Raw genomic sequence first — 17,379 nt, forward strand, 5'->3', positions numbered from 1 at the left:
AGATCAACAATTGTAAGAAAAAATAATCAGCTACCGTAGGGTTGGTTGTGCACAGACGAAGCCGCCGTTTGAAAAACTTTATTACATAAATTTAATTATAATGAAACTGATTTATATAAACCATGATTTGCATTTCTGAAGTAATTGTTTCCAATTTGAGAATTTAGCGACAAAAGCTTGTATTTCTAGGCTCTCGTTCATCTTTGAATTCAGTTTATTTTATACACTCCACTGAACGATGATCCTCAGGAAGGAGAAGGACAGCAACTCTAGTTGATGCATTCAAGCACAAATGGTTCAGTTCGAAAAGTGAAGTGTGTACATTTTATTTCTGTTCATTTTCTCCTCACCTCAGATGAGGATTGTTTGTCGTCCAACGTCCCTGAATGTAGTTATAAAACGGGAAAGAAGCAAAACATTTGTAAACATAATAGAATTTATTTTATAAATTTTATATTTGACATTCTTCAGAGTGTTTTTTTATTTATTTTTTATTACATAATACAGTTAGATCTATAGGCAGTCCAACATTTACAAACTTATTTACACCTTGAACTTTCTCCATAGGGAAAAACACACCGGTACTCTGATGCTTCTTCAAGTACATTTATCCCTGTGAACTTTCCGGTTAGTTTTGCAGCGACGCGGCACAAAAATGCAGTCGACCAAAAATCATTTGCATATACTAATGACAATGGGAGAAGTTTTGTATTTTTTTTTTTTTTTGTATTTTGTCCTGGAAAAGGGGAAAAAAATGTCCCTGCGGTAATATTACAAAATACAAAAACATGAGGGAGAACTCTGTTAAAGTGGCCGAATGTGATTCTGGAGGTCTGTGTGGCCGTCGCCACCGTAATATACAGCAATATTTTCTTTTTACATGGTCCCAGTGGAAAACAATTAGAAAATTTACATTAAACACAAATTATTCATCAGGACAAATAAGCAACAGTAAAAATTCAGCTGTAAATATTTCACTCCACGTATATTTTAGTAACGTGATCTTGGCGTCTGGGACAGATCAGTACATTCAGGTTGAGAGAGCTGCGTGTCGCCGCACTCACACAGTAGAAATGTTCACAGTGCAGGCTTTGTTAAAAGATGATTCATCTCATCTGGTGCTGAAGTTTATACCCATGTCAGAGTAGTCGCTGTGGATCAATGCGTTTCTTATGAGCGTCCGCATTTCTGCTGCGGTCATAAAAATATATAAACCAGGCTGCTGGGTAGTTCGACGCAGCGACTGATTCTATTTGGCAAAAATATTTGGTACTCTAAGCAGTAACAAAAACACAACTCTACATGTGTACGACTGGAGGGAACAGCGAAAACTGTGATTGTCGAAACCAAAACTGCACATTATTTTACTGTAAGAGCGTTATCTGGTTATTAGCCTTCAGTATATTCATGATCGGAGTGGTTTTACACCGCACTGACAGGAGGGGGCGCTGTAGCCGTGCGCAGCGTCAGCGCTGACTCCAGCTGTGGTGCAGAAGGTTGAGTCAGTCCGGGATTTAGCTCCAGCCCTGCAGCATGTGCTGCTGCTGCTGCTGGAGGAGGAGCTGCTCTAAATCAGAGTCCAGCTCAGATCATGATGTGACAACATCTTCTGCTTCTCTGTCTAAAAAAAGCACATGCACCCGTTTGCTGTGGGCGCATGCTGATGACCTCATGCAGCCTGGATTGGCTCCCTGGCTGCTGTCGGTCTGCAGCGTCCTGCCCTGCTGATCCCAGTCTTTCCACGCCTCTCAGGCCAACTTCAAAGTGCTGATGGGGAAGGAGGGCATCGTCACCATGGTTACGGGGTTAAGCACCGTCTGACCCATTAGCTGCGGATGGTGCGCCATCATCTGATTCACCGCCCCCTGCTTGCCGACTATTGCGGCGGCTGTGGCCTGGGTGGAGGAGGTCCCGTTGACGTGCGGGTGGGCGATGTGGCCCACCACGGCCGACTGCGTGACCGCCACCGGCTGCGGGTAGAGGGCCGGGATGTGCTGCCCCAGGTGGGCCACCGGGTGAACGGTGATGTGGCCAATGGGCTGCGGACTGGGGGCCAGCTGCACGGAGCTGCTGGTGGTACAGGGGGCAAGGGTCACGTGTTTGGGGGCCCCTCCGTGGAGAACGTGGTTCACTGCCTGGATGACGGAGGGGTGGGAGACCGAAGCGTGGGCGATAACCGTGGGGTGCAGGCTGGCCACGGGCTTGGAGGGAACGGATGGAGGGCTGGGAGCGCTGGATGCCAGGGCGGGGAGGATGGGCGGGGCTACAGGGTTCAGTGGGAGGGGCTGCAGCAGGGGGGCTTTGTTCAGGGTGGAGATGTGCTGGGTGATAATGGAGGCGGTGGTGGCGGGGATCACAGCTGGAGTCTGGGTGACGAGCTTGAGCAGCTCGGGCTTCATGGTGTGGGGCGCAGCGGGCGAGGTGCGCGGCGCTCTCTGAGCCGACTCTTCCTCCAGGTCTTCCTCCATTCCTTCCTCACCCTCTGGAACAACAACAACACTCACCGTCAGTCTCAGGAGCATCATGCTGGGATTCAGCACAAACACAAAGTAGAACATGAATGTAAACTGAATACAACAATCACTTGTTGTATTTCGCCCCTTTATCTAAACGAGGTAAAACCTGTTGGCTGCAGTGACGGCCTCCTGGGGCGTCTCTGCAGTTTGCCTGAGCCAAACAAACGCTAATGCTTTGATCTATTGATAATATTGAAGCTCTGGCTTAAAAGTGTTGTACTGTTGGAGTGACTTCAGTCTGACTAAATGCCTCCTGAGATCTGAAAAAGCTGCACAGACGTCTCCGTCCAACCTGATGGAGGAGAAGAAGAACTGAAGATGAAGCTGAACTGGAGGCTTCAGATGCAAAGACTTGAGACTGAAAAAGCTGCTGACGGTGGATCAACAAGTATTAAGACATTTTCAATAAATTTCCAAAAATCTCAACTATTTTCCCACATCGTCATACTGGGGTTCTTGTGTGCAGAATTTTGAGGGGAAAAAAACTGTTGTAATTTTAATAATGCTGCCTCCGGGTGGACAGTTGCACTACTTTCAGGTGATGAACAGAACAGTGTTCTTCACAGCATCCCACTGAGCTGCTGTGGGCCAGATGTGCTCACCTGAAGCGGTGGAGGTGGAGGCCTGGTCCTCCTCCGGCTGCCCCGTCTGTCTGAGGACGCGCTCAATCTCCACCACGTCCATCCACTGGCTCACGTCGTTCTTCAGCTCCGCCAGCCGCTGCTGCGTGGCGATCTTCTCTCTGGCCAGCCGCTCCATGTCGTGCTCGTACTCCTTCTCTTTGCGCTTCAACGTCTGGAAACAGATGGAAGCGTCGGGTTGATGAAGGGCAGAGGTTCAGAGTTCGTACGCTTTTCCCACAGTTAAATTCAAAGCATTTTTCAAACACTGTTCTGATTAAAACAATACAAATGAGCTGAAGAAGACAGTTTCAATTCTCTATTATTTATCTTTTATTGCTGTTGCATAATGATTGCATCGTACATCAAGGAACTAAAATACAACAAGATTTTGTGTTTTGAAAGGTTTCTTCCATTTCAAACTGTTTGGGGATCAGCAGGTAGAAATAACACTGATTGGAAGCGACATGAAACAAGAGACGTTCAGTCCGATTTCGCTGGAGTGAGGGAAAAAAATGTAGATGTCTTTAATATCTTTAAATATCTGGTCTCAACTACAAACATTTTCCAAATTTAGGCTTTTAACCAGATATTAGATTCCACTTTAATTCAAACAGAAATCAAACATTTTCCAGACACTCAAAACTGTTTCTGGAAATCTTGGGAAACTTGAGCCTTTTTAAAGATTTCAAGCATCCATATGAACTCTGGGGATAAAGCTCCATAAAATGAATTAAATTATTACAAGCACATCTGGCTTCATGGGGAAACAGTCTCATTCATTTTACTTTAAATGAGCCTAATTCGCATTAGTGAAAAAGCGTGACTTATTGAAAGAAGTGGAGTAATAACTTAACAGATTCCACCCTGTTCCACCCTTTTATCTGGGATAAAAGATTTGAAACACTGAGAATAAAACGTTTACCAGATTTTTAAGCTGATTACTTCAAATTATTTATTGTGCTGTGCAGGAGACAAAAATAACAGTGCTGCAGCGTGAAGGAGGAGGAGGAGTATGGTAGTAGGAGGCGCTTCCTGGCAGCGGCTCCTTGTGACCCAATTCGCCTTCGGCAGCTGACTGAGCTGGACTTCCCTGTCCGAGCCATCAGGAGGAAAACACATGAAAACCTGAACACACATCAACTGAAAGTCAGAACAACCAGAAACCCTCAAGGAAATTACCTTTGACTAAAGACTGAGCCCAGCATGACAAGACAAGACCAACCATATTATTATAACATTTTGAAACTGAGCACTATGATTCGTCGTGCTTTTCACGAGCGTGGCTCCTTTATCCAACACGCGCTCTGGCGAGGAGGGAAGTGGCTCTGTGAAACCTGATGACTCAGGATCATAAAGCCAGTTTCTCCAAGGTTGGACTTCCTGTTCACGTGTGCAGGGCAAATGAGAAAAAGGGAGGATGGGCAGCAGGGGGGGTGCATGAAGCAGCAGCAGCAGCAGCAGCAGCAGCAGCAGCATGAGATGGGAAAGGTTTGTGCTGACCTGCTCTCTGCACACGTCCCTCAGCACAACGCTGCACATGAACGCAAATAGCAGAGGGGAACAAAAGGCGGGCCGAGTGTGAAGTCGGCACCTGTCTCGCTTTAGTCCTGATCCAGGATTAGAAAAACACGGGCCGAACACTCTGAGGCTTTGCTGCGCCGCTCTGCAACCAGGCCGTCACTGAAGCACATGGACAGAGTTCCTGTTTCTGGTTGTTGAAGCTACAAACAGGAATTCACTGGAAAGTAATAATGATAATAATAGACTGACTTTCAATACAGCTTTTCACCTGTAAAATTATTATTCGATCAGAATAAAATCACCCTCCTAAAGCCAGGCCTCTAAACACACATGCTTCTTGTGACGTCGCCTCGCATGGGCCAACCAATCAGAGTATGAGTGACATGGTTTAGAATATTACATTGGCAATTAAATACATAGGATGTGGTTTTTGAAGAGAACTAAGATGAGCTGGAATGATCTTATTGGCAGAGATCTACAAAAAAACCTGATGGGCCGTTAAATGCGATCCATCAGCATGATTTACAAGGCTGTGAAAAAATTCTCAAACGCCTAAATGTTCTACATTATCCAATGACTTTTAATATATATAAAGATGCTGAGTAGAAACAGCGGGTTAAAAAAGATGTGTTCTGAACCACAGCGATGTACAAACAGGAATGTAACATACTTCACCACATTTTGAGCTCAACTTCACCTGCAAAAGACCAAGGCCTGAAAACCCCCTAAACTGAACCCGTTTGACAACATGAATTATTCTAAAAAGAAATAAAAATTAAAAAAAACCTCTGAAAAGGCATTTCTTGTTTGGGAAAATAAAACCCAAACAAGAGAAAGAAGTAGAGTGGCTGTTAAAACCCCATTTTAAAGCTTTCGGACTCCAGCAAGCTAAACGACTTCAACAACCTGAAATCATTGATTGAGCTATGAAATCCTTTCTCCATTAAAAAATCCTGGAAGAATGTTCTGATCTGAAGTCCTCCAGCACCTCCCCCCGATAGGAGCGATCCACATGAATGTGGGGCTGTGAAGGGGTTTACCCAGAGCATGGGTTTAGTTCTGCTTAGATTCCAGGAAGACTTAACCTGAAAACCTTTTACTGCGTCTGAATTAAACTATTTCTGTAAAATTCTTAAAACCTGTGTGGAAAAGGTGAAACCAAGCTGTGGACACTCTTACCTGTGTTTTTATTGAGTCCATGGTTCTAAACATGTCTTTGTAAGATGATCAAGATTTCACTCTTTAGTCGGATATATTGAAACATTAAAATGTTTGGAGCCATGGAAATGCAACAGATAACGACAGCACTTTACTGCTCAATGAGTCAGGCAGAACATAAACGCCTCAATGACTGATAACGTCTTTTGTGTCAAACAGTCAGAGACATCTGGACACAGAAGGGACTCTCAGAGAGGACCAGCCGCTCCGTGTTGATGTCACTGGAATGCCTCCATCTTTGTTTGGCAGGGAAACAACGGAGGATCTTCCAAGGTTTCTTTCATAACCTTGAACAAACACAGACTCTTACAGTGCCGTGAGGTCATCTCCGACTTCGCCTCAACATAGAAATACTGACTTTTAAATTCAATACGGGAGAAAAAAAGACTCCCAAAACAGATGGAACTGCTTTCTTTTTTTTTTTTTGCAATCTTATCTGAGTCACAAGCTGCCATAATAGTACAAGGAGAGTCAAGAAGAGAGCCTGGAGCAGAGAGGAGATGCGCTCCAGAAACATGGAGACCCACTGAACCCGGTGGCGGAGGCTACAGTGCTCACTTCTCGTTAATAACAGCTGAGATTAGCCAAGTTAACCTGGTGGCTAAGTCTGCAGCAGATGGATCGCACATCAGCATGTTAATCATGTCACCAGGTTGGTGAGACACAAATTGCCAAGAACTTTATTATTCTTTGCTCATGGCCGCACACCGAGGAGAGACCAGTCCTCTTTTTCCAAGAGACGCAGCGTCACCTGAGGTTTGTTTGTGTGTAGACATCTAGATTAGCACGCAGATAGGCTGAACCCTGTGTGGAGTGTGTGTGAGTGTGTGAACACGCATGCAGGGTAAACAGCAGCAAAGCTCCGTCACAAGCAATGCAAGTGCCGAGCACATGGCCACGGAGACAGGGAGCGGGAGGGGGGAGGATCGAGAGGGAGCAACACAAGCTGTACTCACTGACTCAGTGCTGCAGCACACGGCTGGCTCCTCTTAAAGGGCCAGCAGCGCCACAGGCCACGTTGCAGACACGCTGCTCAGCCTGGCCCACCGACCGGGCTTCTGCACAGGTCTTGTGACGCTCCAGTTACCATAGACCACTGTCATTCTGGGCCTTCCAGCAGGAAAAACGAATTTCACATGGTGCCTGACTAACAATTAAAAGCTTGTCTGAGGGAGAGAATATCTACTTTCTGAATGATTTCATTGTGAGAAAAGATTTACTAACTAATATTTGTCCTAATTACCTCTTAGTTCAGATCTAATTGATCCGAGGTTCAGATATTGGTTGCATATTTGCTCTCATGATCCAGGATATCACTTCGGGACTCACTTGTTTAACTTGGTCTATACAATTTAAATTATTCTTTCTCTCTTGCTTGTACTGCATTTTAAAAGAAACTAAAGAACTTATATTGAATGTCAGTGGGACTTTTTTTGGTTTTTCTTAATATATTTAATGAATTTTCGTATCGTTTCACCCTCGATTGTTTTGATTTCATCTTCTTTTTAGAATAGTTTTAGTTTTTAGACAAATTAATTTTAACTTGTTTGTGGTTAGAGTTGAAATGATGTAAATAGATCAAATGTATTCATATATATATAAATATATTAGTATCACAACATATAATAACAATAATATGAACAATGTTTCATTTTATGACTTGACATATTTAAGGTTGTAACACTGATTTTCATTTTCTTTATTATTCTGACCTCTTAGATCTGAACATAAAGCTGAATTAATATAAAATGAGAAAATAGTACATTAACTACGGTGGATTTTCAAGAATAGGACCACAATCCACAAGAATTAGGTGTGTAAATATGTATAATGTGGGACGTATTTGGACAAGATAAGTGGGGATAGGATGTGATAAGCTTTGCTTTTCTCCTACTTCTTTGCAAATTGGATATGAAATATTGTTTTTTACGTTTGATTATTATTATGGAGTTGTTTTCTTCTTATACATTGTAATGCGTTTTCTTCTGACATTTTACAGGTTCGAAATAAATGAAAAATGTCATTTTGTCACAGGCTTTAGAGAATAATTAATCTCTAAAGCCTGACTGCCACAGTTTTAGTCGTAAACGCAGCGGCTGGCAGTGGAGGAACAAGTTGGGCCAGCGAGGGAGACGAGGCGAGAGTGGAGTAAGCCGAGCCTTGTGTTTACCACTCCATGCTCCCTCCCTGCTGCAGGCAGCTCAACGCCGCGGTACAGCGAGTCCTGCCTGATGCCGTGCTGGGCGGGGGCAGCGCAGGGGGAGGGGGGTGACGTTTCGCGGTCCTGGGAAGCCATGTGCTCGCTGCTCATGTGGCCTTAAAAGCTCAGAGGGGCAGGGTAGACGAAGGGAGGAGGAGGAGCGCTAATGCGGCGGCTTAACTTTCCAGTCGCTGTGATTTTTTTTCTTGTTTCGTGTTACTTTTACGCTGCCGGCTCACGAGGATGCCTTTAGCAGCGGGAGGATCATAATCAAATAATAATAAAAACAGAAACTGCTTGAGAAGAAAAATATGAAATAACCTGACTCCATGTTAATCTGCTCTGAGTCACAAGCTGATAAGATGATATGAGGAAGTCCAGATATTCAAGCAGTTGGCAATTTTGTGGAAAAGTGTAAAAAACCCTGCGCCTGTGCTTACTTTAGCATTACATAAACATTCGGGTTCGGCTGCAGTAGAAATGAAATGTGATGCCAAGCCTTTTTGCAAATCACTTTTCTGAGCCGCAGTTCAGACAAGAAGCTGCTCCTCCTCCTCCCGTCGGCCCGGGACGGAGAGACAACAGGGGCGGGGAGAGGAGTACGCAGACCGGACACGTGTTCCCATGCCTCCACTTTATCTTGTTTTCCTTTTAAACCAAACTTTGTGTGTGTGTCACTCCTCTGCCCGCCCAGTGACTGGAAAAATCCTCTTTGCGGGGAAAAAGGCTTGCACGAGTACAAATACAGATAGACCTTCGTGACCTACAATACGTGAACCGGTTTCTGTGCAACTACATAATGGAGGGAAGAATAATAAGAATTTTCTTTCCTCTTTGTGCCTTAAAATGTAGCGATTGTTAACCTAAGTCATTATGAGGGAAAGCTGGGGACGTCAGTGTGCCAGTTTATCACGACAGGCACAGCAGGATGTTAAATCACAGAGGGAGGCTGAGTGATGAGCCGTGCACCCACGCTGTCCCACTTTCCTCCTGAGACGACCAACCAGACTAATGCTTCTCTAATTCCTGTCAGCCACAAATCAACCTCTTCAATTTCAACATCCCAAATCGGCTCCCCTGTTCAATAATAAAATCTGGGGAGTAACTTCTGGTAGAAAGGCCAAGAGTGAATAAAGTAACCTGGTTCATCGCTCAGTGACAGGTAGCAAAAGCGGTTTAAAACATGTCAGCCTCAGAACTACTGGAGCTGCTCTCAGATCAGAGGGATTTCAGGAGATCTGTCAGGAAATATCAGCTCCTTTTCTGGTTAGACAACACTCTTCAGTGTGGAAGTTGAAGTTTGTCATTTTCAGCATTAGTAAAACAATTCAAATCCACTAGAGGACGCACGGATATAAGAAGCTGAAAATTGTATTTTCTCCAACATGTCTGATTTGTGCAGCAGTAAACAGAAAAGGTACACATCATGCAGCAAGGCTGATATTCTAGGCCTTTCAGATTCCCTCTGTCTGTCATGGAAAATGCTGTTTTAGCAACGCTAGTTGCGCAAACTCTGCAAAAGGGGTTACAACTACATCACAACCCTGATTTGATTATTTTTAAAAGCATGAAATCTTGTTTGACCAATTCTGATCCCAAATCAAATGATATGACAGCATAAAGGCAAAGCAAAAATATTTAAATACTGATCTTATATTTTCTCATAGCTTCAAAAGAGAAATCAGAATTAGCTCAAATTGATATGAGCCCCAAAAACCAGTCTGACTCTTCTTATTTCACTTTTAATGATCAACTATTTTAAAAAATGAGTTTGAAAGGAAACAGTGAAAGTCTGTAAAAAGTGAATTCTCACTCTATTAAACTGGGCCAGCGGTGGACCTTTGCACCAGCAGTTTACAACCACAACACCCACACTGAATCAAACACGCAGTGAGTCATGAGCAGGCCTTTTAACGGCAGTAACAATTACACCGAACAGAATAAAGTGAAAAAGACTGTAGTTGAATAAATTCAAAAGAAGCTTAAGTCGAGCTAAAAATAGATTTAAACGCCTTGCGCAAATGGTGTTTGAACTGCTTGGACACTCCTGTTGTTGTGCCAACAGAGCTGGCTGCTTTGGAGCCAATCACGGTTTTATAGCAGAGGAGCAGGTTTCTGTCCTGCCACTCCCTCTATTCCTCACGCTTCACTTCCAAATGACACGCAGTCTTCAGAAAGGAAGCCACAAAGCTTGTCGTCACCCAGAGAGCAGATAAACCCGAACACTGAGGCAGCTGCTGAAAGGGCTCACCTGAATGTATCTGAGTGCACTTCTCAACACGCTGAGGTTGGAGGTTTTCTTCTCGTCGATGTTCGGGATGTTCTTTTTCAGCGTCTCAAAGCATTCCTTCAGGTGCGCTCGCCTGGCAGATGCAATGAAGACCGAATCAGTGAAAACAAACTTCCAAAATGACTAGTTTTAATAACCTCTAAGATATATATATTTAAAAAAAAATAAAAAAGAGCTACACTGCAAAAGAACAAAATTTTACCAAGTATTTTTGGTCTAGTTTCTAATGCAAATATCTTATAAGACTTTAAAAAAGACAAAAATAACTTGCAAGTAACTTTTCAGCAAGATATAGGAGTTTGTCTTAAGTCAATAATTCCTTAATGTTGATGAAAAAGTATGAGTTCCATTGTCACATTATAACACGGGAGACATTTCTTGTCATCAAAAAAATAATCTGCCAGCGGAACGAGAAACTAGACTAAAAATATTTGGTGAGGTTGTGTGGTTTTGCAGTGAAATAGACCTTTTACATTTCTGTTACAGCAGACGTTAAGAGGTAAGCAGTGAGGTACCAGTCATTAAGGAGGCGGGTAAAACTCACCTGTTCTTCTCTAGTTTGTTGTGCACTTCTCTTGTGCCGGCCCTGCAAGAACAGAGAAAAAAAACCTCATGTCCAACTGAGGCAACCTGACGAAAACAATCACAGTTAATCAAATATTTTCTTTCTTTCTACGTTTTGTGGGGATAAATTCTGCGTTAATAATTATTTCTGACATTTTGTGAGCCATCATATTGATTTGGTGAAACTATTCCAAACTTCTAACAGTTAAAATAACACCCAGCCTCATTTCTTTGGACGTACCCTCCGGGTCTCTTCTTACTGTCCAGGTGACGGATGTCGTCAGGCGGACTCCCCCGGCTGACGGTGCCGTTCTGCGGGGCAGTGGGCTGGAGCAAGGGGCTAGGATGGGGAAGTAAAGCTTGATGCTGAGGGGTTGAGATGATTGAACCTGCATAGCACTGAACCACTTGCTGCGGTGGCGTCGGCTGCTGCTGCACTTGAGTGTTTTGGTCGACGAGCAGCGAGGGGTTGTGATGGTTTTGGATGGGCTGCTGATGGTTGACTGTCACCGCAGGAGTTGGGTAGTCGGCTTTGAGAGGCGGGGAGCACCTCACGGCCGCTGCGCTTTGCTCCTGAGGGGACTGAGGATCTCTGTTAGGGAAGGCCAGTGACGGAGCAGCTGGAGGTGAAAGGGTGGTGACTGGCAAAGAGGGTGACCCTGTGGGGGTAGGGGTAACCACAGGGATGGGCAAGACAGTGACGGGCATAGAAGAGGGAGGTAAGGAGGGAGGTATGGGTGGTGGGCGGCACTCGGTGAGACGTTCTTCTGCTTTGGGGACATTGTTGATGTGCGGTGTAGAGTTATAAGTCACATCAGGGTAAATATACTCAGTCTTCTGCTGCAGAAGCAGCTTTGCTTTCACTTCATCCTCTGCGGAAGGACAAAAATAAGCAGGTTACTAATCTACCAACAGCTCACTCATACCCACAGTGCAATTCATTAGAAAAAAAAAAATATGTTTTGTTAAGGTTGGGCAATGTAGCTCAAAAATAAAATTGCCGTTTTATTTTTTTTTTCATGCCTGAACCGATTTTAAATATGATTTTTTTCCCTCACTTTCTTTAAAAACAAAATTACAAGTGACAAAAAGTGTCTTTTATATTAATTATGCATTCTGTGAGATGTAAGGCTACAAGAATTGTTTTAAATCACAAGATCATGTTATTAGCAAAATAAATAAGCAAATTTACCCAGAAGAACGTCTTAAAATTACAAGAAAAAAGCTTGAGTACTTTTTTTTTTTCATTGGAGTTCTCAAAAAAAAAAAGTTACTGCTTCAGTTTTCAAATATTATGGCTTTATCCTGTCACATTAACTGTTGCATTTGTTTTTATTTCCAAAGGACTGTGACATATAAAAGAGAAAATAAATGTGCTGCAGTACTTGTGAAGCCAACAGTGAAAGCACGCTGATCAGCTGACCTTTAATACCCTCAAAAAGTGCATCAAATTCATCCTGCAGATTGATGCGAAAACAAACCAAAAAGGTTGGCCATTTCATCGGATACATCCAACACAATGCATAATGCATAAATTTGAATATTTCTGAAACCATTTAGCCGATGTTGGTGTAAAACATTGACAGTGAAATATTTTACACTCAAATCCACTCAAAATAGGTTTCACTCAGCGTCCCCCTGCTGAGTGAAACCTATCAGAATTTGATTTGCCCCACAGAGAAGAGTTCAAAGGTGAAGAACTTCAGAGGTCTACTTCTGTAGGACAAATCTTTACTTAAGGATTGTAATGAACCAAGAAAACTTGGTTTAGTATAAGAAATTACATGAAGACACCTTATAGAAACCAAAACCAAATGTTCTTGGCTATTACAACCAAGAAAAGTGCAAATGTGTTGAACAAACAACATTTCACTGCTTCATGTGTGTCAACAGACAATGTTGCAACTTCTTAAACATGTTTGACATAATCCAGGAAAAAAAAAAAACAGCCTTGAGGGAAATGTCTGCTGTTTTAAATAACTGGTAAAGCTTTTTATACCATCCCACTGACCAGTCATTTTCTCTGTATATGTGTCATGTCACGTTATAAACAGTTGTCCTCCATGTAGGGAAAATGCTAAAAGAACAGGATGTTCTGCTAACTGCGTTGGCCCACTTTCATAAGACGTGGTGCGTTGTGTTATTGTAGTCGTGCTTTATTGTATTGTGACGTAGGCACATAAACAGCAGTGCCTTTCCAGACAGAAAACAAATGAAGCAGTTAGGGGAGAAAAAAACTGTGGGTTTTCTATAGGCATTATATAACTGCAGCAGCACATAGAGAAACACTGGCCTACTTTCCCGCACACAGTGACCTGCTCTACAGCAGCAGAGGAGGAGGAGGAGGAGGAGGAAGAGGACTCTGCTCCCCCAGTGCAGCAAAGCAGGAGGAGCAGAGAGAGGAGAGAAGCAGGAGTTCTCACTCTGATCCTGTTCTAATAACTCTTGTTCACACCAACTTCATCAAAGTTTAGGCTGTAAACAGCCACAGACATTTTTTTGTTTTAGGAAGACGGTTTAAAATTTCACGATTAACACGTATCAAATCTCCACGCAGGCAGAGAAGCTTAAATTTAATCCCAGGTGCGGCTGTAAAATCTTAATGAGCTTGCATCTGGTCCTGAAGGAGCACATTAAGGTAGCTTTGTGGTGAGGTTATTCTTACTGCAAAAACATCCTGGGTTTAAATCCCAGTGGTGGCCTGTCTGTGCAGAGTTGTAAACGTCCTCCATATGCATGTGTTCTCCAGGTAAATTTTTGTGACCGTTTCTCTCCGTAATTGGGCTGCACACTATCAGTTAAGCCTGTAAGTGCAATATAATGATTTAGTATTGCATTTACTATGATGATTCACTCATATTTTTCTTACAAATCACTTCCTGACAGTACAATGCCCCCTTTCTCTGTGTGTAAGCTTTATCATCTCAGCCACTAAAATATGCATCAAAGACCATGAAAGTACTGGCCAAATATGTTAGTGGTATAGAGAGAATAAGTGGATGGCACTTTAAAATATTGCATACATGCAGGCCTTTGTAATTATAATATTCCATATAATAAATGTGCAATGATTGCAACTCAACATATTGCATAGCTCTATTCAGATTTCTGAAAATATTTTACCACAACAAAAAGACTTGTGTGTCATGGTACAAAAAAATCTTAATTACCACAAGATAAGCAAAAATTATCCAACTAGAGATGCTACAGTGTTTAAAAAACCCCAAAACAACACTCACATGGTAATACAGTCAGAAAAAAACATGCCATTACATAAAATTTGGTCTTCACTTATGAGCATCATCTTACGAATTAATTGAACATATCAAGTACTTTCTCTTTGTGTAGACCAGCGATTTTTTTCCCCCTTGACTTTATTTAGCCTATTGAAGAATATTTTTTATACTGACCCGAAGGTAAACTTGCTTCATTCATTTAGCAGCCTTTTTTTTTAGTTAAAAAAAAAAAAGTTTAAAGCTGACAGAAAATGTGAAAACATCACTTGATAATCATGTGTTACTGAAAAATTGGAAGATTAAGACCTGAACACCAACTATAAATGTAAACACTTTAAAAAAGACTTAAATAAATAAGCAATGCTCAGCCTGGTAGGGGCACAAATAAAGCTTGGTGGCCCGCCAGGCTTATATTCCACTAGGGGAAACCCTGTGACCCCACATCGACCCCTCATATCACCCCAAGACCCATACAAAAGTCTTTAACCCCAATTAAAGACAATATTCCCTTGCAAGTAGTTTGGACAATCTACCCTAAATATACCAAACCTGTCTATATTTTTATAGAAATAAGGTTGTGAGTGAAAAAATTACAGAAAAAAAAATCTCTTTCTATTTTGTTCAAATCTAACTGTCCGGGTAGTTCCTGAACCAAATGATGGATGGAAACTGCGTTAGCCACATATTCGGTTTTCTGCTCCTTTTTGGCGGAATGAGGTTAAACTTCCAGAGTAGTGACCCATCTTTTGTATAAACAAGCTCTGGGAGGGGTAGCCCAGCACGCACGTGGTGAAGGGGGCGGAGTCAGCATGCAGTTAATACTTCGGGGCGAGGTTTGTTGATAGCGCGTCATCGACAGACGTTCAAAGCCCCCCCACCAGCGTCTGAGAGGAACAGGAGTTTGTTTCTGTTTATTTTTATTTTAAAAAAAACTGATATAAGTAGACGGAGAGACGCAGTCGTGTCTCTGTACAGTAAGACTATAGTTCGTATTTTTACCCACAGTGGGTGATTGAAGTGGACAGATGTATGTAAACCAGTCACTTGATCCCCTTTGGACGCTGTCAGGTCATTATATAAAAAGGAGCCTGGCATTCCCAGCGCCACCGCCCTTTATCCCCCCCGTTTGGGTCGATGGATTAATAAAGCGGTCTCTTATAAAGCGTAATGGCATAATCCTTATGATAATGAAGTAAAAGCAGAAACCATCTGAGAACTTTACACTGTGAAATGCGCAGCAGGTTTCAATGCAGTAACGCTGGCACTCACTGCAGTAAAAAAAAAAGCATATTTCACTATTTTTGTTGCTGATCAAATAAACTAGCTGCAAGCCAAGCGTCTGCACGCAAACACAAATCCGAAAGTAAAACTAAAATAGTCCCTGACATTTCGCAGATGCACAGATCTCATATTTAGATCAAGATACAACTGCACAGAAATCGCTGCGTGAGTGACGCCAGGAAATGAGCAACATCCGTCGTTTTTACCCCAAATATCAGCCTTCTTTGGTCCTTTCTAACCCCGCAGTTTAAAAACTACACTTTGTAAAACACGGCGAATGTAACGATACAAATAAAAATCCAGATTTACCACGTGCTCTCTGTTGCTGCTGGGCTTGTAATTCCAAAAACTTGGCAGCTTCCAGAAGCGTTTCGATGCTCATTTCTATCCAGTGGCAAATAAAAAAAAACACTGCCCGGATTTTCCTGTGGAGAAAACAGCGAAGGAGAGGTCCGCGTCCGTGTAGTACAGTACGGGAAGAGGTTCCCAGACTAACTCTGGGGGGGAGGGGGGGAGAAACAAACCGAAAAAATGAAGTAATCGGATCCTCCTCCTTCTCTGCACAAACCCAGCCACTTACGTAGAGGAGTTACAAACAAGATGGCGCTCAAAGTAGTACGGTTTGTGAATCACGCAGCGTTAGGACGCGCCCACAGACACGTCGCCGGCCCCACCCTCTGTCAGAGGAAGACAAAACACGGAACATGACTCAGGGCGGTGTGTGTTTTTAAAAAAAAATAAAAATAAAAACCTTCAACGCTCTGGGTTACATATTTTTCAAACACGACGTTTCCCTACTCTTATTGGCTTTCTCTGGCCATGTATGGCGAACGGACGTTAACGTCATCGCGAGTCCGCCGCCATTCTCTACAAATGGAGTTTACGCTCGGAGCTGTCAAAACCCCACGCGCCTACCTTGTGACCTACGTCCGTCTGTCAAAAATGTAATAAAACAGAGAAAATGTCACAGAATCTGAAGCAGGACAGGAAGCGACGGTCTGTAGCCGTTTCGTCGTCGCTGAGCAACCCCGCTGACGTCAACCGTTCAGATAAAATGCACTCCCAACAAACACCACATCTTGGAGTATTTTCATGTTTTGTGGACATTTTTTTCTTCTTCAGTTGTTAAACATTGGCTTTTAACAGTTTAAAAGTTGTTTTATGTAAGCCGGTGTAGCAGCAAAACAGTTAAACCACGTGTCCATGCAGCGCACAATGTGGGAAACATTGAGAGAGAAATGTTCAATTTCTAACTAGGATTTCAATTAGCGGTAAAACAGTCGAGTGTTTTAGAGCTGCTTATTGATCAGAGGTTATTCGGAGGGGAGCAGAGCACCTCCAAGAAAATTACTCAAGATTTTTTTAAAAAGTATTTGATACAGAGGCTACCAATTGTTAAATTATCTGATCAGATTTACTATTAGATCAAACAAAAAATACAGTTGGGTGCCAATTATTTCAAAGGCTAAAACATGTATGTTTGTAAAAATATTAAATATCTTAGCAATTGGAAAACTTGTGGCTCCTGCCAAGTTAAAAACAAACCAAAAAGGGAACGTTCTCCTAAGATTCTTTAAGAGTTGCATAGTTCTAGCTGACATTTAACTAGTTTTACCCTTTTATTAAACAATTGAACATGATTACTTCATATTAGTTTTCTTTACCCCAAAATTCATTTCAGCAATCCCACCTTTTACTCACTGACTGCAGGAAATGAGTTCTCCTGTGACATAACACCTAGAAGTGGGTATAGACGATGAATGAATGGGTTATCATTATTAACCTTATTTGATCCCAACAACATAGCAACACTTGGACTGCTTGTGTTATCAATAAAGCAAGTGTCTTTCATAAATAACGTATAAACAATTTGAGCTGTTAACATTAACTCTCTAAACGGCAGGCCAATGACAAAAAGAACAAAGCAAAC

General features: G+C 42.5%; 1 protein-coding gene across 2 annotated transcripts; it reads right to left on the reverse strand.

The window, feature by feature from the left end:
• Positions 1-417: 417 nt before the first annotated feature.
• mnta (MAX network transcriptional repressor a) lies at positions 418-16,450 on the reverse strand. 2 transcript variants are annotated; one of them, XM_055027879.1, is made up of 6 exons: positions 16,365-16,450; positions 11,174-11,804; positions 10,913-10,954; positions 10,330-10,441; positions 3,119-3,311; positions 418-2,482 (listed from the first exon to the last, which is right to left on the reverse strand). In XM_055027879.1, exons 2-6 carry the CDS (start codon positions 11,638-11,640, stop codon positions 1,749-1,751), a joined length of 1,548 nt encoding a protein of 515 aa, XP_054883854.1. In that variant the 5' UTR covers positions 11,641-11,804; positions 16,365-16,450; the 3' UTR covers positions 418-1,748. The 2 variants fall into 2 exon arrangements, with proteins under 2 accessions (XP_054883854.1, XP_054883853.1); XM_055027878.1 differs by lacking the exon at positions 16,365-16,450 and adding an exon at positions 15,759-16,354.
• Between the last annotated feature and the right edge of the window lie 929 nt (positions 16,451-17,379).

Source organism: Poeciliopsis prolifica, unplaced genomic scaffold (genome assembly GCF_027474105.1).
Source record: "Poeciliopsis prolifica strain line A6 unplaced genomic scaffold, Auburn_PproV2 SCAFFOLD004, whole genome shotgun sequence".
NCBI classification, from domain to species: domain Eukaryota; kingdom Metazoa; phylum Chordata; class Actinopteri; order Cyprinodontiformes; family Poeciliidae; genus Poeciliopsis; species Poeciliopsis prolifica.

Excerpts from the sequence above, each read along its gene's own strand:
- mnta (XM_055027878.1), bottom strand. The coding sequence starts at position 15,831 with ATGAGCATCGAAACGCTTCTGGAAGCTGCCAAGTTTTTGGAATTACAA. Across the intron at positions 11,805-15,758 it reads GCAGCAACAGAGAGCACGTG|AGGATGAAGTGAAAGCAAAG; the intron begins GTAAATCTGGAT and ends GTCCTTCCGCAG. Across the intron at positions 10,955-11,173 it reads AGTAAGAAGAGACCCGGAGG|GGCCGGCACAAGAGAAGTGC; the intron begins GTACGTCCAAAG and ends CTGTTCTTGCAG.